The following is a 21,529-nucleotide window of genomic DNA, read 5'->3' on the forward strand; positions in this document are numbered from 1 at the left end:
AGTGTGGCGTCCCTCAGTACTGCCCCTTCGAAAATGCCATGCTCCCTCAGTACTGCCCCTCTGACAGTGCAGCACTCACTCAGTATTGCCACTTTGACAGTGCAGCACTCCCTCATTACTGCCCTTCCGACAGTGCAGCACTCCCTCATTGCTGCCTCTCCGACAGTGCGGTGCTCCCTCAGTACTGACCCTCCGACAGTGCAGCACTCCCTCAGTACTGCCCCTCTGACAGTGCAGTGCTCCCTCAGTACTGCCCTTCCGACAGTGTGGCGCTCCCTCAGTACAGCCCCTCAGACAGTGCAGGGCTCCCTTACTACTGCCCTTCCGACAGTGCAGCACTCCCTCAGTACTGCCCCTTCGATAGTGCGGCGCTCCCTCAGTACTGCTCCTCCGACAGTGCAGCGCTCCTTCAGTACTGCACTGGGAGTGTCAGCCGCGATTATGTGCTCAAGGCTCTGGAGTGGGACTTGAACCCACAACCGATTGGAAGTGTGTATTGGAAAAGTCAAGAGGATCACACGCACCTCCTATTTCAGTCAATGCCTTGCTCCAATGGAACATGTATGAATGAGCAATCACTTCATCACTGAAAAATAACGAAAATAACAGATTTTCTTTCAGTGTTTTTGGCCGAGCACAGACAATGATCTTTGCCATAGAAGAAATAAACCAAAGCCAGACGTTGCTTGGAAATCTTACATTGGGCTACAGGATCTACGATGGATGCGCCTCATCTACAGTTGCGGCGAAGGCAGCTCTCGCACTCATAGGTGGACAGGAAGGAACGGTTTTTGACCACAGCTGCACAGAATCCCCTCAGGTTTCCGCTCTTGTTGGAGGAGGATCCACACAGTCGATAGCGATAGCCCGAATAATTGGTCCTTTTGAAATTCCACTGGTAAGCTGATAACTTTATATCAGGACATACACTTAATATCTTAATCATTTGAGTGAATAGATCAAAATCTTCATGTGACATTACAGAGCTAAATTATAAATGAATACTGTAAGATGTGTTTATTATTTATATTAATTCCAGAAAAGTGTTTTGTTAGGCCTAACACGTTTTACTGTCCATTCTTAATTATAACATTGATGCAAAATGTTACGAGCCAATGAAGATGGTACATTTAACAATGCTGGGGCAATAATTCTATTGGCCGCTATGTTGTACCAACATTGTTCACAAAGGTTCCTCTTGTTGGAAATTGTAAAGGACATCTAATATATTGGCCTATGAATTATGCTATGGATACTAGTGGACTGATGCTTAATGCATTGGTCCAAAACTCTACTGCTATTTTTGGGGAGATTTTAACCTGTTACATTGTTAGGTAGCTTTTCACTGGTTAAAATAAGCAGGTTAAAACTTTAAAAAAAATTGTTTCTGGGATACGGGCGTCGCTGGCAAGGCCAGCATTTATTGCTCACGCTAATTGTCCTTGAGAAGGTGGTGGTGAGCCGCCATCTTGAACTGCTGCAGTCCGTGTGGTGAAGGTGCTCCCACATTGCTGTTAGGGAGGGAGTTCCAGGATTTTGACCCAGCGACAATGAATGAACGGCGATATATTTCCAAGTCAGGATTGTGTGTAACTTGGAAGGGAACATGGAGGTGGTGGTGTTCCCATGCGCCTGCTGCCCATGTCCATCTCGGTGGTAGAGGTCGTGGGCTTGGGAGTTGCTGCTGAAGAAGCCTTGGTGAGTTGCTGCAGTGCATCTTGTAGATGGTATACACTGCAGCCATGGAACACTGGTGGTGGTGGTACTGCAATAGCAGGAATTTCAGACAATTGCATTAGTGTTTGGACGTTAGTTCATGGATGATACATTAATGATTTTACTGAACCAGAGGAACTCTTCACAGACACATTTATAATATCTCCATTCCATTCCATTCTCTCAGTTTCCCATCTTCGTCGCATCTGTTCTGATGACGCCACCTTCCATACTAGTGCTTCCGATATGTCTTCCTTTTTCCTCAACCGAGGATTCCCCTCCACCGTGGTTGACATGGCTCTTGACTGTGTCCGTTCTATTTCCCCGCACCTCTGCTCTCACCCTTCCCCTTCCTCCCAGAACCATGACAGGGTGCCCCTTGTCTTCACCTTTCTCCCCACCAGCATCCACGTTCAACAAGTCATCCTCCATCATTTCCGCCACCTCCAGCGTGATCCCATCACCAATCATATCTTCCCCTCCCCTCCCCTTTCAGCACTCTTCGCTCAGACATATTGGGCCCGAAATTTTGTGGCTGGGCCACCCCATATTCAGCTCCAAAAGTGAAAAAATGGGTTCCAGCTCTAATCAACCCTTACAAAGTGGATTTTTCAGCAGTGTGGCTGTCTTAATTTGAACGTTATCACCACTGAGAAATTCAGCATGCAGGTAAGGGTTTCTAATGAGCCAGCTGCAACCTGGCCTTTTTAAAGACCAGGGTTTGCAGCAAGTCCCTGAGGGGGTAAGGAGTTTGGAAAGTGGTTGGAAGGATGGCTGGTGTAAGAGGTGCAAAGAAGAGCCAACAGGTTCACTCATATGGAGTTGGAGTCACTGATGGACGGTGTGGAGGACAGAAGAAGAATACTGTTTCCTGATGTGGGGAAACCGAGCAGACCATCAGTACATAATAGATAGAGGGAGATTGCAGGGGAGGTGTCAGGCACCTCCATTTATGTAAGGACGCACTCTCCCAGGAGGGTGTTGGCCAGTCTGTACCAGGCCCTTTCAGAGGTGTTCCAGGACATCCTAGAAGGACTGCTGTAAGTCCCAGACAACAACCACAGCAACCATCCCTGACCCATGATGCAGTCACAAGGATGACAGTTAGGCGTAGTGTTAGGGTAGTCACACGTAACAGGTGTTAGCGTGAGAGGCACAGGGGTAAAACATGATAACAGTATTATTATATTATTCTTTATGTTCTGCAGCCCAGAGGTCTCCACTAAAGAGTCAGACCTGAAAGTTGCACAAAAGTCTGTGAAAACCTCTGAGCAGCATTCAGCAGGCTTAATGGAGCCAAAACAATTAATACAACTATTTCAAAAGTTAAATACTGCAGATGCTGGAATCTGAAATAAAAACACTGATCTATAATAAAACTATTTTCCTACCAAACGGACCCGATCGCGGCAAAACTCCAGCGGTGTCGCGTTCACTGCCTGAAGAAGTCCTCAGTTTTTGCTGCTGAATATCGCGGGCTTGGCCGTTTCCCGTTGATGACCTCACCGCGCCACGAACTCCTTTAACGCGGCGTCACACCGCTCAAATCTACCCCGAGCTGAAAATGACTCGGGGAGGGAAAAACACTAGACCGCGGCGGCCGATCGATCGATCTGACGGTGAATTTCGGCCCCATTGATTCTTCCTCATTAGAAATGGCCCACAGATTTGTGCTCCCCAGAATTTCCTTTGGCTTCAATACATGTTTACTGTTTTATTTGTGCTGCAGGTTAGTTACCTTTCCACTTGCGAATGTCTCAGCAACAGGGGAGAATACCCCACCTTTTTCAGGACCATACCCAGTGATTCCCACCAGTCCAAGGTGTTAGCTCGGCTGGTTAAACGGTTCGGATGGACTTGGATTGGGACCGTTAGAAGTGACAACGATTACGGCAACTTTGGAATGCAGGCGTTTGAGGAGGCTGTGCAGGGGCTGGGAACCTGCATCGCCTTCTCCCAGTCCTTTCACAGAACTGACCCCAAAGAGAAAATAACGCAGGTCGTCGAGGTGATCAAAGCGTCGACCGCAAAGGTGGTGGTCGCCTTCGTTGCCAGAGGAGACATGGGTGTTCTGCTCAAAGAGGTGGTGCGGCAAAATGTGACTGGGATACAGTGGGTCGGGAGCGAAGCCTGGGTCACAGCCCAACTGCTCCCCCAGGTGAAAGCGCTACATTCCTTCTCGGCACAATCGGGACCGCAATCCGAAGCTCACAAGTAGCTGGGCTGAGAGACTTTTTTCTTAGAGTCCGCCCTTCCCTGTTCCCCGAAAACGCCTTGATAAGGGAATTTTGGGAGGCCTCGTTCGGATGCGCTTTAAAGACGGAAGATACAAGACCAATAAATTCCACACCTCGGGTGCTGCAGTGCACAGGCCAGGAAAACAGCTTCGACCTGCCCCGCGCATATTTACATGGAGCCTCGGATGGATTTTCGTACAATGTATACAGAGCGGTTTATACATTGGCCCATGCATTTGGCAACATGCTCGCCTGTGAACATGGCAAGGGTCCATTTTCAAATAATGAATGTAAAGACATTTTAAACTTCCAACCATGGCAGGTAGGTAAAGCACTGTATCAAAAAATAAACCTAAAACTTATTTTCAGACTTGATACAGTGAAATCTGTAAAATATTTCAACTGATTGAAACTGTTTTCAGTGTCGATTTTCCTCATTGGACGGGATTTCATGATGATTTTCTTTCATGTCTGGAGTGAGCAGGATACAACATTGCTCAAAGCCATACCTGGGTGATTCCAATCCCCCAGCACCACCCCGTACAGTGTGACCCTCCCCCCGGGGTACAGTGTGACGATCCCCCCTCCCCCCCCCCCCCCGGGGTACAGTGTGAACTCCCCCCACCCCCCAGGGTACTGTGTGAGCCCCCCCCCCCCCCCTTACAGGGTACATAGAAACATAGAAAATAGGTGCAGGAGTAGGCCATTCGGCCCTTCGAGCCTGCACCATCATTCAATATGATCATGGCTGATCATGCAACTTCAGTACCCGATTCCTGTTGTCTCTCCAGACCCCTTGATTCCTTTAGCTTTTGAATATATCTAACAAACTGACCTCAACAACGTTCTGTGGTAGAGAATTCCAAAGGTTCACAATTCTCTGAGTGAAGAAGTTTCTCCTCATCGTGGTCCTAAATGGCTTACCCCTTATCCTTAGATTGTGACCCCTGGTTCTGGACTTCCCCAACATTGGGAACATTCTTCCTGCATCTAACCTGTCCAATCCCATTAGAATGTTATATGTTTTTATGAGATCCCCTCTCATTCTTCTAAATTCCAGTGAATATAAGCCTAGTCAATCCAATCTTTCTTCATATGTCAGTCCTGCCATCCCGGGAATCAGTCTGGTGAACCTTCGCTGCACTGCCTCAATAGCAAGAATGTCCTTCCTCAGATTAGGAGACCAAAACTGTGTTATTCAAGGTGTGGCCTTGGCCTCACCAAGGCCCTGTACAACTGCAGTAAGACCTCCCTGCTCCTATACTCAAATCCTCTCACTATGAAGGCCAACATGCCAGTTGCCTTCTTCACCGCCTGCTGTACCTGCATGCCAAATTTCAATGACTGATGTACCATGACACCCAGGTCTCATTGCACCTCCCCTTTGCCTCACCTGTCACCATTCAGATAATATTCTGCCTTCCTGTTTTTGCCACCAAAGTGGATAACCTCACATTTATCTACATTATACTGCATCTGCCATGCATTTGCCCACTCACCTAACCTGTCCAAGTCACCCTGCAGCCTCTTAGCATCTTCCTCACAGCTCACACTGCCACCCAGCTTAGTGTCATCTGCAAACTTGGAGATATTACATTCAAGTCCTTTGTCTAAATCATTAATGTATATTGTAAATAGCTGGGGTCCCAGCATTGAAACTTGCAGTACACCAGTAGTCACTGCCTGCCATTCTGAAAAGGACCCGTTTATTCCTACTCTTTGCTTCCTGTCTGCCAACCAGTTCTCCATCCACGTCTGTACATTACCCCCAATACCATGTGCTTTAAGTTTGCATACTAATCTCTTGTGTGGGACCTTGTCAAAAACCTTTTGAAACTCCAAATACACCACATCCACTGGTTGTCCCTTGTTCACTCTACTAGTTACATCCTCAAAAAATTCTAGAAGATTTGTCAAGCATGATTTCCCTTTCATAAATCCATGCTGACTTGGACCGATCCTGTCACTGCTTTCCAAATGCGCTGCTATTACATCTTTAATAATTGATTCCAACATTTTCCCCACTACCGATGTCAGGCTAACCGATCTATAATTCCCTGTTTTCTCTCTCCCTCTTTTAAAAAGTGGGGTTACATTAGCTACCTCCAATCTATAGGAACTGATCCAGAGTCTATAGAATGTTGGAAAATGACCACCAATGCATCCACTATTTCTAGGGCCACTTCCTTAAGTACTCTGGGATGCAGATTATCAGGCTCTGGGGATTTATCGGCCTTCAATCCCATCAATTTCCTTAACACAATTTCCTGACTAATAAGGATTTCCTTCGTTTCTCCTTCTCACTAGACCCTCGGTCCCCTAGTATTTCCAGAAGGTTATTTGTGTCTTCCTTATTGAAGACAGAACCAAAATATTTGTTCAATTGGTCTGCCATTTCTTTGTTCCCCAATATAAATTCACCTGATTCTGACTGCAAGGGACCTACATTTGTCTTCACTAATCTTTTTCTCTTCACATATCTATAGAAGCTTTTGCAGTCAGTTTTTATGTTCCCGGCAAGCTTATACTCTTATTTTCCCCCTCCTAATTAAACCCTTTGTCCTCCTCTGCTGAATTCTAAATTTCTCACAGTCCTCAGGTTTGCTGCTTTTTCTGGCCAATTTATATGCCTCTTCCTTGGATTTAGCACTATCCCTAATTTCCCTTGTTAGCCACAGTTGAGCCACCTTCCCCGTTTTGTTTTTACGCTAAACAGGGATGTACAATTGTTGAAGTTCATCCATGTGACCTTTAAATGTTTGCCATTGCCTATCCACCGTCAGCCCTTTAAGTATCATTCGCTAGTCTATCCCAGGCAATTCACGTCTCATACCATCGAAGTTACCTTTCTTTAAGTTCAGGACCCTAGTCTCTGAGTTAACTGTGTCACTCTCCATGTTAATGAAGAATTCTACCATATTATGGTCACTCTTTCCGAAGGGGCCTAGCACAAGAAGGTTGCTAATTAATCCTCTCTCATTACACAACAGCCAGTCTAGGATGGCCAGCTCTCTAGTTGGTTCCTTGACATATTGGTCTTGAAAACCATCCCTTATACACTCCAGGAAATCCTCCTCCACTGTATTGCTACCAGTTTTGATTAGCCAATCTATATGTAGATTAAAGTCACCCATGATAACTGCTGTACCTTTATTACACGCATCCCTAATTTTCTGTTAGATGCCATCCCCAACCTCAGTACTACTGTTTGGTGATCTGTACACAAATCCCACTAGCGTTTTCTGCCCTCTGGTGTTCCGCAGCTGTACCCATACAGATTCCACATCATTAAAGCTAATGTTCTTCCTTACTATTGTGTTAATCTCCTCTTTAACCAGCAACGCTACCCCACCTCCTTTTTCTTTCTGTCTATCCTTCCTGAATATTGAATACCCTTGGATGTTGAGTTCCCAGCCTTGGTCACCCTGGAGCCATGTCTCCATAATCTCAGTTACATCATATTCGTAAACAGCTATCTGCGCAGTTAATTCATCCACCTTATTACGAATGCTCCTCGCATTGAGACACAGAGTCTTCAGGCTTGTTTTATTAACACTCTTTGTCCTTTTAGAATTATGTTGTAATGTTGCCCTTTTTTGATTTTTGCCTTGGATTTCTCTGCCCTTCACCTTTCCTTAACTCCTTTCTACCTTTTACTTCTGCCTCCATTTTACTTCCCTCTGTCTCCCTGCATAGATTCCCATCCCCCTGCCATATTAGTTTAAATCCTCCCCAACAGCACTAGCAAACACTTCCCCTAGAACATCGGTTCCAGTCCTACCCAGGTGTAGACCGTCTGGTTTGTACTGGTCCCACCTCCCCCAGAACCGGTTCCAATGTCCCAGGAATTTGAATCCTTCCCTCTTGCACCATTCCTCAAGCCACGTAGTCATCTTAACTAACCTGCTATTTCTACTCTGACTAGCACTTGGCACTGGTAGTAATCCTGAGATAACTACCTTTGAAGTCCTACTTTTTAATTTAACTCCTAGCTCCCTAAATTCAGCTTGTAGGACCTCATCCCATTTTTTACCTATATCGTTAGTACCTGTATGTACCACAACAGCTGGCTGTTCACCCTCCCCCTCCAGAATGCCCTGCAGCTGCTCCGAGACATCCTTGACCCTTGCACCATGGAGGCAACATACCATCCTGGAATCTCGATTGCGGTGCAGAAACGCCTATCTATTCCCCTTACAATAGAATCCCCTACTACTTTAGCTCTCCCACTCTTTTCCTGCCCTCCTGTGCAGCAGAGCCACCCATGGTGCCATGAACTTGGCTGCTGCTGCCTTCCCCTGATGAACCATCTCTACCAACAGTATCCAAAGTGATATATCTGTTTTGGAGGGAGGTGACCGCAGGGGACCCCTGCACTACCTTCCTACTCCTGCTCTGCCTGATGGTTACCCATTCCCTATCTGCCTTTGTGACCTTTCCCTGCAGTGTGACCAACTCACTAAACGTGTTAGTCACGACATCCTCGGCATCGCGGATGCTCCAGAGTGAATCCATGTGCAGTGTGAGCCCCCCCCCCCGCCCCGGGATACAGTGTGAGCCAACCCCCCACAGGGTACAGTGTGACCCCCCCGGGGTACAGTGTGAGTTCCCCCCCCCCCGCTCACCCCGCCAGGCTCTGCTCCCTGTCCTTCTCCCACTCTCTGGGCCGAAAGGAGTTCAATGGGCCCCGTCTGCCCACTCAGGAAGTTGCAAAAGAACCCTCAGCCACTATTTCAAAGAAGAGCAAGGGAGTGGTACAGAAACCCGATAAGTATGAATGGGAATATCCCCCCAAAAAATGTACACCTCAAATAAGTAAATAAAACCTACATATTTAAAATTAATTAAAATGCAATTTAATTAAATTTTTGAAACAAATGTTTTGCCCCTTGTTTTAAAGGTGCCAAAAATAAGCTTACTTATTTCAGGTCATTAAATCTATAAATAATTGATAACATTTTATTTTTCTGTTTTTTTTAAAACTCTTACAATGCATAAGAATTTCACGAGCATTCGCTGGGCAGAAATTGGGCAACTCACCACCCGCAGAGGCCCTTTTCCCAGGGATGCGTTGGAGCTGTCAAGAAAGTTATGGGTTACAGCCCCACTGCAGGACTTGAGCGCATAATCTAGGCTGATACTTTGGTGGAGTGCTGCGTTGTCAATGATGCCATCTTTTGGATGAACTCCGTCTACATGCTCCGAAGCATGGAAACGACCCCATGGCACTATTCAACCACTTTTCTCCAGTGAGCGCAGGCCATGGCCAAAGCCCAAAATGGCGGCTGCCGCGGGATCTGCCGCAAGTGGGTGGAAGCGAGGTGGCTGACATTTATTTCTCTGAAAATGGCCTGATCAGCCGGCACCAAGGTGCTGAATTTCACCACCGTTGAGTTCCCAGAGGGTTGTCGGAGGTTACAGAGACAGGGAGGAGCGAGGCCATGAAGTGCTTTGAACACAAGGATGAGAATTTTAAAATTGAGACTTTGCTGGACCGGGAGCCAATGTAGGTCAGCGAGCACAGGGGTGATGGGTGAATAGGACTGGGTGCGAGTCAAGACACAGGACAGCAGAATTTTGGATGAGTTCAAGTTTATGGAGGGCAGAAAATGGAAGGTCGTCCAGGGAAGCACATTAGGACATCCTTGTGATAAGGCGTGTTATAAAGCTGTTTTCTTTAATTTTTTCTTGCTCAAAAAGCTGCTGCACTACATGCACTCAGTTAATTTCACAACTACAACTGGAGACAAAGTCTATTTCGATGGGAGTGGGAATCCAGTCGCTGCATATGACTTGGTAAACTGGCAAACCAACGAGCTGGGTATGGTGGAACTGATGATGGTGGGTTACTACGATGGGTCAGCTTTTCCAGGACAAGAGCTTGCACTCAACGAGGAGTCAATCATTTGGAGTGGTGGCTGGAGAAAGGTAAGCCTCCTGGGGAAAACCACATCTGTTTTGCGAGCAACTCCATTTACAACACTTAGATGGCAATACACATAAACCATATGAGAGTGATTGATTCTTGAATGTAAGTTAAAGCAAGCTTTGGGGCAGTTTTGCCTGAATCTGGATCAGCTTGGGTCGTTGTGCTCTGTCGCCCCACAGCCTCTCGAATGCCTTCTGGCTCATTATTGATCGACTTGCTCCCATGTCCAATTCCATGGAGACTGGAGGGCCATTGAGTTTAACTTTTAACATTATCGGAGGGTTTTGGTGGTGAAGGTGTGTATCCCATATACTTCCTCTTCATCCTCAGGTTGAGTTGTCTCTCCTGCTTGTTCAGCGTGATCCTCACTGGATTGGTTGTCCTCTCCTGACTCTGCTATGTGGAGGTCATTTGCACATTCGCTGGAGGTGCCCCATTGTTCCATAGCCCTTGCACACATAGTGCTTGAATCGACATTGATGGGCTATGACAGCCCCCACAGCGCCAACATGGTGTTAATGGATACGCATTCACGGCCCACGGCGGACTCTGAGTCACCCTAGGTCTGGCCTGGAGGTGGGGTAGCGTTGCTGGTTAAAGAGAAGATTAACAGAATAGTAAGGAAGGACATTAGCTTTAATGATGTGGAATCTGTATGGGTTCAGCTGCGGAACACCAAAGGGCAGAAAACGCTAGTGGGAGTCATGTACAGACCCGGAAACAGTAGTAGTGAGGTTGGGGATGGCATCAAACAGGAAATTAGGGATGCGTGCAATAAAAGTACAGCAGTTATCATGGGTGACTTTAATCTACATAACTGGTAGCAATATGGTGGAGGAGGATTTCCTGGAGTGTATAAGGAATGGTTTTCTGGACCAATATGTCGAGGAACCAACTAGAGAGCTGGCCATCCTAGACTGGGTGTTGTGTAATGAGAGAGGATTAATTAACAATTTTGTTGTGCGAGGCCCCTTGTAGGTCTCCTGCAGTCAGAATCAGGTGAATTTATAATGGGGAACAAAGAATTGGCAGTCCAATTGAACAAATACTTTGGTTCTGTCTTCACTAAGGAAGACACAAATAACCTTCTGGAAATACTAGGGGACCGAGGGTCTAGCGAGAAGGAGGAACTGAAGGAAATCCTTATTAATCAGAAAATTGATGGGATTGAAGGCAGATAAATCCCCAGAGCCTGATAGTCTGAGGGGGAGAGTAACCATAATATGGTAGAATTCTTAATTAAGATGGAGAGTGACACAGTTAAATCTGAGACTAGGGTCCTGAACTTAAGGAAAGGTAACTTCGATAGTATGAGACGTGAATTGGGTAGGATAGACTGGAGAATGATACTTAAAGGGTTGATGGTGGATAGGCAATGGCAGACATTTAAAGGTCATATGGATGAACTTCAACAATAGTACACCCGTGTCTGGCGGAAAAATAAAACGGAGAAGGTGGCTCACCCGTGGCTAACAAGGGAAATTAGGGATAGTGTTAAATCCAAGGAAGAGGCATATAAATTGGCCAGAAAAAGCAGCAAACCTGAGGACTGTGAGAAATTTAGAATTCAGCAGAGGAGGACAAGGGGTTTAATTAGGAGCGGGAAAATAAGAGTATAAGTTTGCCGGGAACATAAAAACTGACTGCAAAAGCTACTATAGATATGTGAAGAGAAAAAGATTAGTGAAGACAAATGTAGGTCTCCTGCAGTCAGAATCAGGTGAATTTATAATGGGGAACAAAGAAATGGCAGTCCAATTGAACAAATACTTTGGTTCTGTTTTCACTAAGGAAGACACAAATAACCTTCCGGAAATACTCGGGGACCGAGGGTCTAGCGAGAAGGAGGAACTGAAGGAAATCCTTATTAATCAGGAAATTGATGGGATTGAAGGCAGATAAATCCCCAGAGCCTGATAGTCTGCATCCCAGAGTACTTAAGGAAGTGGCCCTAGAAATAGTGGATGCATTGGTGGTCATTTTCCAATATTCTAGAGACTCCGGATCAGTTCCTATGGATTGGAGGGTAGCTAATGTAACCCCACTTTTTAATAAAGGGAGGGAGAGAGAAAACAGGGAATTATAGATCGATTAGCCTGACATCGGTAGTGGGGAAAATGTTGGAATCAATTATTAAAGATGAAATAGCAGTGCATTTGGAAAGCAGTGACGGGATCGGTCCAAGTCAGCATGGATTTATGAAAGGGAAATCATGCTTGACAAATCTTCCAGAACTTTTTGAGGATGTAACTAGTAGAGTGGACAAGGGAGAACCAGTGGATGTGGACTTTCAAAAGGCTTTTGACAAGGTCCCATACAAAAGATTAGTGTGAAAAATTAAAGCACATGGTATTGGGGGTAATGTATTGACATGGTTAGAGAACTGGTTGGCAGACAGAAAGCAAAGATTAGGAATAAATGGGTCCTTTTCAGAATGGCAGGCAGTGACTAGTGGGGTACCGCAAGGTTCATTGCTGGAACCCCAGCTATTTACAATATACATTAATGATTTAGACGAAGGAATTGAATGTAATATCTCCAAGTTTGCAGATGACACTAAGCTGGGTGGCAGTGTGAGCTGTGAGGAGGATGCTAAGAGGCTGCAGGATGACTTGGACAGGTTAGGTGAGTGGGCAAATGCATGGCAGATGCAGTATAATGTAGATAAATGTGAGGTTATCCACTTTGATGGCAAAAACAGGAAGGCAAAATATTATCTGAATGGTGACAGATGAGGCAAAGGGGAGGTGCAATGAGACCTGGGTGTCATGTTACATCAGTCATTGAAAGTTGGCATGCAGGTACAGCAGGAGGTGAAGAAGGCAAATGGCATGTTGGCCTTCATAGCTAGGGGATTTGAGTATGGGAGCAGAGAAACATAGAAACATAGAAAATAGGTGCAAGAGTCAGCCACCTGGCCCTTCAAGCCTGCACCACCATTCAATAAGATCATGGCTGATCATTCCTTCAGTACCCCGTTCCTGCTTTCTCTCCATACCCCTTGACCCCTTTAGCCGTAAGGGCCATATCTAACTCTCTCTTGAATATATCCAATGAACCGGCATCAACAACTCTCTGCGGTAGGGAATTCCATAGGTTAACAACTCTCTAACTCTCTGAGTGAAGAAGTTCATCCTCATCTCAGTCCTAAATGGCTTACCCCTTATCCTAAGACTATGTCCCCTGGTTCTGGACTTCCCCACATCGGGAACCTTCTTCCTTCATCTAACTTGTCCAGTCCCGTCAGAATTTTATATGTTTCTATGAGATCCCCTCTCATCCTTCTAAACTCCAGTGAATATAGGCCCAGTCGATCCAGTCTCTCCTCATATGACAGTCCTGCCTTCCCAGGAATCAGGCTGGTGAACCTCCGCTGCACTCCCTCAATAGCAAGAACGTACTTCCTCAGATTAGGAGATGGAAACTCAACACAATATTCCAGGTTGGGCCTCACCAAGGCCCTATACAACTGCAGTAAGACTTCCCTGCTCCTATACTCAAATCCCCTTGCTATGAAGGCCAACATACCATTTGCCTTCTTCACCGCCTGCTGTACCTGCATGCCAACCTTCAATGACTGATGAATCATGACACCCAGATCTCATTGCACCTCCCCTTTTCCTAATCTGCCGCAATTCAGATAATATTCTGCCTTCGTGTTTTTGCCCCCAAAGTGGATAACCTCACATATATCCACATTATACTGCATCTGTCATGTATTTGCCCACTCACCTAACCTGTCCAAATCACCCTTCAGCCTCAGCGTCCTCCTCACAGCTCACACCTCTACCCAGTTTAGTATCATCTGCAAACTTGGAGATATGACACTCAATTCCATCATCCAAATCATTAATATATATTGTAAAGAGCTGGGGTCCTAGCACTGAGCCCTGCAGCACTCCACTAGTCACTGCCTGCCATTCTGAAAAGGACCCGTCTTACTGCAGTTGTACAGGGCCTTGGTGAGGCCACACCTTGAATATTGTGTACAGTTTCGGTCTCCTAATCTGAGGAAGGTCATTCTTGCTATTAAGGGAGTTCAGCGGAGGTTCACCAAACTGATTCCTGGGATGGCATGACTGACATATGAAGAAAGACTGGATCGACTAGGCTTATATTCACTGGAATTTAGAAGAATGAGAGGGGATCTCATGAAAACATACAAAATTCTGACGGGATTGCACAGGTTAGATCCAGGAAGAATGTTCCTGATGTTGGGGAAGTCCAGAACCAGGGGTCACAGTCTAAGGCTAAGGGGTAAGCCATTTAGGACCGAGATGAGGAGAAACTTCTTCACTCAGAGAATTGTGAACCTGTGGAATTCTCTACCACAGAAGGTTGCTGAGGTCAGTTCGTTAGATATATTCAAAAGTGAGTTAGATGTGGCCCTTATGGGTAAAGCGATCAAGGGATATGGAGAGAAAGCAGGAATCGGGTACTGAAGTTGCATGATTAGCCATGATCATATTGAATGGTGGTGCAGGCTCGATGGGCTGAATAGCCTACCCCTACACCTATTTTCTATGTTTCTATGTTTCTATGGCCTCTGCGGTTGTGTAGGACCTGCCATGTACAGTTTTGCCTGCTGAAAGCATTTTATGCACAATACTTGCTGGTGAGCTTTGATTCTGTGAAGATATCTGTTTTGTGTTGTTGCTTGTGGTTATGAAAGCCTGGGCTATCGTGATGGCTTTGCTCAGATCTAGGGATTTGGCAGACAGCAGTTTGTGAAGAATGACCTCATGGCCGATTCCAAACATGATAAAGTCCTGCGACATTTCTCCCAAAGATCCTGCAAATTCGTACTGTCCCGCAAGGCATCTCAATTCAGCGACAAAGCTCGCCACGTTCTGGCCCTTGGAGCGATGGTGCATGTAAAGGCAACACCTGGCCATTAAGATGCTCTCCTTTGGCTTGAGGTGTTCCTGAACCAGCATGCACAGCTCTCTGTAAGTCTTGTCCGTTGGTTTGTCCAGTGCCAGCAGATTTTTGAGGAGGCCATATATCGAAGACCCACATACGGTGAGGAGAATCTCCCTGTGCTTGACTGCCGTCTCAGCCTTGTCTAGTTCGTTGGCCCTGAAGTATTGGTCGAGACACTCAACGAAGGCTTCCCAATCATCACCCTCAACAAATCTCTCAAGAATACCAACGGCAGCCATTACCACATGAAAGTTCGTGATCCGTTACTCGTCGCCTATTGTTATGTTCAGAATAACTCCACAAGACTGTATTGTAAACTCAAGCTGTTATGACCTTGGTCTCTTTATTCAGATTCCAGAGTGAGGCAGCAGCATGGTAGATTACCTTTTATACCTGCTTGCCCAGGTGCACCGGTGATCCTTAGGTCTCCCACAGGTGTGCCCCCTGGTGGCAAATCTTACATATTGGTGAGGTTTACATACATACATAACACAAATTAATCCTCAAAGGATGATTTGCAGATAAAGATCTCAAGTACAGTTTAAAAAAAAACTGCACTGTTTCCAATGATCAGTAATTGTTACTAATAAAATGCACTGGCTTTTCGCCTTCAACAATGAAAACTTAATTAACTGCTCTGTAATTTCAACTGATTTAATTGGAACAGAGGAGACTATGGAGCAATTTGACAGAGAGGTTTAGAATTACGAAGGGATGGAACGGAAGTAGATAGAAACAGACTGTATCACTGTTTCCACTGATTGAGGAGTTTAGAATGAGGCGACATAAATCTAAGGTTACGTAAGAACATAAGAACATAAGAAATAGGAGCAGGAGTAGGCCATATGGCCCCTTAAGCCTGCTCCGCCATTTAATACGATCATGGCTGATCCAATTATGGACTCGGGTCCAGTTCCCTGCCCACTCCCCATAACCCCTTATTCCCTTATCGGTTAAGAAACTGTTTATCTCTGTCTTAAATTTATTCAATGACCCAACTTCCACAGCTCTCTGAGGCAGCGAATTCCAAAGATTTACAACCCTCTGAGAGAAGAAATTCCTCCTCATCTCAGTTTTAAATGGGCGCCCCCTTATTCTAAGATCATGTCCTCTAGTTCTAGTCTCCCCTGGCAGTGGAAACATCCTCTCTGCATCCACCTTGTCAAGCCCCCTCATAATCTTATATGTTTCAATAAGATTACCTCTCATTCTACTGAATTCCAATTAAATGCAAGTAATTTGGAATAGAGATTAGGAGAATTTTTTTTTTTACATGGAGGGTTCCGGGGCACTGCTGGAGTGAGTGATTGAAGCAGAGACCCTGTCATCATTTCAGAATCGGTGCTCGAAGGAAAGGGGGATAAAGGGACAGGGGAAGAAGGCAGGCACATGGCAGTAGTACTGTTGCATGTGTGGAGGATGAATACCAACAGGGATTATCTGGGTTGGATGGTGTGTGCCCGTGTGGTCATTTCTAAGTAATTCCATGTAGCTGCACACCTGTACGGATGTCTGCCTTCACTGTTGAAGCATTGCAAGTCATGGTTTTTACCCAGTTTATGTTTTCCGAGCCAAGGTTTTTCCTGATACACCAGTATTTGAACAAAAAATTATTTTTTCAATTGATTTCTTTTCACCAGCTAAACAGAGCTCTGTCATCGGGAGAACAATAATGAGTGATGAGTGATGATCATATGGCTCCGGTTGGGGTGGAGTGTAGAATGTTTCAGTGTAAGGGGTGTCACAGTTGTGTGGGGCGGACTGGTTGGGTTGGGTGCTCTTTACCTTTCCGCCATTGTTCATAGGTTTATATATAACCTTCAGGGCTGCTGACCGAGGGCTCTTTGTTGGCTGGTGGGGACACGATGGGCCGAAATGGCCTCCTTCTGCGCTGTAAATTTCTATGTTTCTATGACTCAGAGTAAAGCCAGTGGAGGTTGTGCATATCAGGAGGAGATTTCCTGCTTCATGACCAGGAGTTCATATCAGGAAATTGCTCACCTCTAGTTCATAAGTTTCTGTCCAACCAGTCAGAATGTTATGGGCTGGGGCTGCACATTGTCCCAATATGCACGAAATACTGTGGATGCTGGAAACCTGAAATAAAAACAGTAAAATAATGCAGCTACTCAGCCGGTCAGGCAACATGTGGAGAGAGAAACAGCGTCAACATTTCAGGTCGATGACCTTTCATCGCAACTGGAGGAAATGAGGGATTTAACAGTTTATGAGCAAGTACAGCGTTTGGAATACTGATTCAGAAAACACCTTCATCTCCAACAACAGTCACTTTCTATAATGACTGATGCTTTTGCCATGATCTGGGAAGTCTTTCTGAAAGAATAACATAGAATTTACGGCACAGAAACAGGCCATTTAGCCCTACAGGTCCGCGCCAGTGTTTATGCTCCACACGCGCCTCCTCCCGCATTCCTTCATCTCACCTAATCAACACACCCTTCTGTTCCTGTCATGTATGTACATTCTGTTTGTAGCCACAAGATGGCGTCATTGTTGGAGGCCACTGAGCAGCACACACATGGTGCTGCTCAGGTATAAAAGGCCAGCCATTTTGAGAGTCAGGCACTTTGGGCCTAAATAAAGCAGAGCCCAGGTTGTACCTTGCTTAGTTAAATAGTACTCAGTTTGAACCTTTGTTACATACATAACAGTTCCTATCTCCCTTCTGTACTTACCTAGCTTCCCCTTGAATACAACTGGTAGATCCAGCCACGAAATGACAGTCTCATTCCACTTGGCATACCGATTATTTGGAAAGCAGTCTCGTGAAGCCTAAATATCTTTAGCAGTAAAAAGTGATCTGGTCAAAAATCTTAGGCACACCCTAAGGACAGGAGGTGCTGGGCTAAAGCCAATATCTTCCTATAAGCTCCAGCTCCTAGTTTGACCAGCGGTCCTAGGACTGCATCACACGCAGCGGAGGAACAGAAAGAAAAGGCGCAGGAGCGCCATGAAAGGTTGCAGTCCGCCGTAAAGGAAAAGTTGAGTTGAGGAAGGAGAATTTATCTAATTGTTCAGAATGACACCGTGTAGACATTTGGGGGTTACATTGGGCATGGCAGGGTATGGAAAACAGGCGGCATTGAATTGGAACTCCGTTGTATGCCCTGCCCCATATTCAGTTCCACTCAAAGGGATTTTCGGGTGTGTCGCATAAAAGGCGTTAAATAAAATTCTGCCTTCCCCACAAGTCCAATTTCACCTCAAACACTCAAGAAGCTCGACACCATCCAGGACAAAGCAGTCCGCTTGATTGGTGCCCCATCCACCACCTTCAACATTCACTCCCTCCACCACCGGCGCACCGTGGCTGCAGTGTGTACCATCTATAAGATGCACTGCAGCAACTCGCCAAGGCTTCTTTGGCAGCACCTCCCAAACCCCTGACCTCTACCATCTAGAAGGACAAGGGCAGCAGGCACATGAGAGCACCACCACCTCCACGTTCCCTTTCAAGTTATACACCATCCTGACTTGGAAATATATCGGCCATTCCTTCATCGTCGCTGGGTCAAAATCCTGGAACTCCCTCCCTAACAGCACTGTGGGAGCACCTTCACCACACGGACTGGGGGTCGTAACCAAGTCAGTTACGTTACCACCCCCAATCGAGGTGCTGGGGAATTTGTGCCCCATAGAATCTTAGAGCTCAGCAGGAGGCCATTTGGTCCATCATGCCTTTGCCAGCTCTTTGAAAAAGCTATCCAATTAGTCCCACTCTCCCTGCTCTTTCCCCATAGCACTGCAGAATTTTCCTTTGCAAGTATTTATCCAATTCCATTTTGAAAGTTACTATTTAATGTGCTTCCACCATCCTTTTAGGCTGTGCTTTCCAGGTCTTAACACACTGCGTAAAAACAATTCTTTTCTCCCACCTCGCTCTTTTATTCATGATCTTAAATCTGTGTCCTCTGGTTACCCTTCTACCAATAGAAACAGTTTCTCCCTATTTACTCTATTAATACCCTTCATGATTTTTAACACATCAACCAAATCTCCCTTTAATCTTCTCTGCTGTAAGGAAAACAACCGCAACTTCTCCAGTCTGTCCACATAACTGAAGTCCCTCATCCCTGGAATCATTCTCTTAAATCTTCTCTGCACCCTCGCCAAGGCATTTCGGAACCATGCACATATATCTTGGAGTCCCGATACTTCCGTGATGCTCCTGTTTGAGAAGTGCACCCATCCTCATTTGAGAAGTGTACCCATCCAATCTTCTCTTCTTAGGCAGGTCCTTGGAGTCGAGGATAATTTGCTTCCAACTAATATGAGTTCTCAGGTGACTGATGAGTCCAATGCAGGATCTACAAGTCTCTGTCACAGGTGGGGCAGATGGTGGTTGAAAGGACGGGTGAGTGGGGGGCTTGGGTTGTCATGCACTCCTTCCACTGTTTGTGCTTGGCTTCCGCTTGCTCCCGGAGAAGAGACTCGGTGTTCGGCACCTTCCCGGATGCTTCTCCTCCACTTTGAGTGGTCTTGGTCCAGGGATTCGCAGGTGTCGGTGGGGATGTTGCACTTTTTCAAGGAGGCTTTGAGGATGTCCTTGAAATGTTTCCTCTGCCCACCTGGGGCTTGCCTACTATGTTGGAGCTCTGAGTTTGAGTGCTTGTTTTGGGAGTCTAGTATCAGGCATGTGGACGATGTGGCCCATCCATTGGAGCTGATCAAGCGTGGCCAATGCTTCAATAAAGAGAACATCTGAGATGCCATATTGACATTCAATGTACTATTTTACATTGCTCGGTGAATTGATGTTAAATGTTTGTTTCATTTAAGGTTCCTCGGTTGGTTTGCTCTGGATATTGCCCTCTGGGCACAAGGAAAATAGCCAGAAGAGGGCAACCCGTTTGTTGTTTTGATTGCACGCAATGCGCTGACGGCGAGATCAGTAACACCACAGGTGTGTGTGGGTTCTTCCACTAGTTTACTTTATTCATTGAATCAATTCATTTTTACTGACCGAGTTTCTTTTTACAGCAAGTAATCAGGAAGGCAAATGGAATGTTGGCCTTTATTGCAAGGGGTATAAAAGCAGAGAAGTCCTGCTACAACTGTACAGGGTATTGGTGAGGCCACACCTGGAGTACTGTGTACAGTTTTGGTCTATTTAAGGAAGGAAGGCTGTTTAGAGAAGGTTCACTAGGTTGATTCCAGAGATGAGGGGGTTGACTTATGAAGATAGGTTGGGAGTATACACATTGGAGTTCAGAAGAATGAGAGGTGGATCTTATCGAAACATGTAAGATAATGAGGGGGCTCGACAAGGTGGAAGCAGCGAGGATATTTCCACTCATAGGGGAATCTAAAACTAGGGGACATAGTCTCAGAATAAGGAGCCGCACATTTAAAACTGAGATGAGGGTAAATCTTTGGAATTATCTGCCCCAGAGAGCTGTGGAGGCTGGGTCATTGAATGTATTTAAGACGGAGATAGACAGATTTTTGAGCGATAAGAGAATAAAGGATTATGGGGAGCGGACAGGGAAGTGGAGCTGATTCCATGATCAAATCAGCCATGGTCTTATTGAATGGCAGAGCAGGCTCGAGGGGCCAAATGGCCTACTCCCGCTCCTATTTCTTATGTTCTTATGTTATGTTCTTTTTCTTTCTATTCTCCTAGATTCCATAGATTGTATCAAATGCCCCTCGGAATACTGGTCCAATCAGGGAAAAGACCGATGCATCAAAAAGGAAATTGAGTTTCTTTCCTCCAAGGAGACCCTCGGATTGATATTAATGGTTATTGCAGTAGTTGGAGCGTCTGTAACAATGACCGTTGCTTTTATATTCTTTAAGTATCGAGACACTCCAATTGTCAAGGCCAACAACTCAGAGCTAAGTTTCCTCCTGCTTTTCGCATTAACCCTTTGCTTTCTCTGCTCGCTCACATTCATTGGTGAACCCTCCGTCTGGTCTTGCATGTTACGCCACACAGCGTTTGGAGTCACCTTTGTTCTCTGCATCACTTGTGTTTTGGGGAAAACAATTGTGGTGCTGACAGCTTTTAAGGCAACTCTTCCCAACAACAGCAGGATGAAGTGGTTCGGACCTACCCAGCAACGACTGAGTGTATTCATCCTCACAGCAGTTCAGGGTTTAATTTGCACTCTCTGGTTGACTTTATCACCTCCCATTCCAATGAAAAACACGCAGTACTACAGAGAGATTATTATTGTAGAATGTGACGTGGGCTCTGTGGTCGCTTTCTCCTCTGTGTTAGGTTACATTGGTTCTCTATCTTGTGTGTGCTTTATCCTTGCTTTTTTAGCGCGAAATCTGCCGGATAATTTTAACGAGGCTAAATTCATAACTTTTAGCATGCTGATCTTCTGTGCAGTTTGGCTCACCTTCATTCCAGCCTATGTCAGCTCTCCTGGGAAATACACTGTAGCTGTGGAAGTCTTTGCTATTTTGGCTTCTAGCTTTGGGCTCCTACTTTGTATATTTCCTCCAAAATGTTATGTAATATTGTTAAAGCCAGAAGAGAATACTAAAAAACACATGATGGGTAAAGTGCCTTCAAAGAACTGTTAAATATCTGAAATACATTTGAAGATCTGTTTACGCTTTAATTAGTCTTCCATTAAAATGAAGATGTGCAGTTATTATTATACAATACACTTTACTCTCTATAAAACGTCTATGAAGTTCTGAGTCAAACATTCACAACAGAAAATATGCAGCACATTTATTTGCAGTG

The 21,529-nt window shown here is 45.5% G+C and overlaps 1 protein-coding gene across 1 annotated transcript; it reads left to right on the forward strand.

The window, feature by feature from the left end:
• The first annotated feature begins 637 nt into the window (after positions 1 to 637).
• On the forward strand, positions 638 to 21,483 carry LOC139266288 (extracellular calcium-sensing receptor-like). The gene is given in 7 exon segments (XM_070884115.1): positions 638 to 898; positions 3,446 to 3,884; positions 3,887 to 4,275; positions 9,654 to 9,881; positions 19,606 to 19,729; positions 20,450 to 21,342; positions 21,406 to 21,483. Coding segments are annotated over 7 exon segments (2,406 nt in total). The 5' UTR covers positions 638 to 643.
• The last annotated feature ends 46 nt before the right edge of the window (positions 21,484 to 21,529 follow it).

The sequence above is a fragment of the Pristiophorus japonicus genome, chromosome 6 (assembly GCF_044704955.1).
Source record: "Pristiophorus japonicus isolate sPriJap1 chromosome 6, sPriJap1.hap1, whole genome shotgun sequence".
NCBI classification, from domain to species: Eukaryota; Metazoa; Chordata; class Chondrichthyes; family Pristiophoridae; genus Pristiophorus; species Pristiophorus japonicus.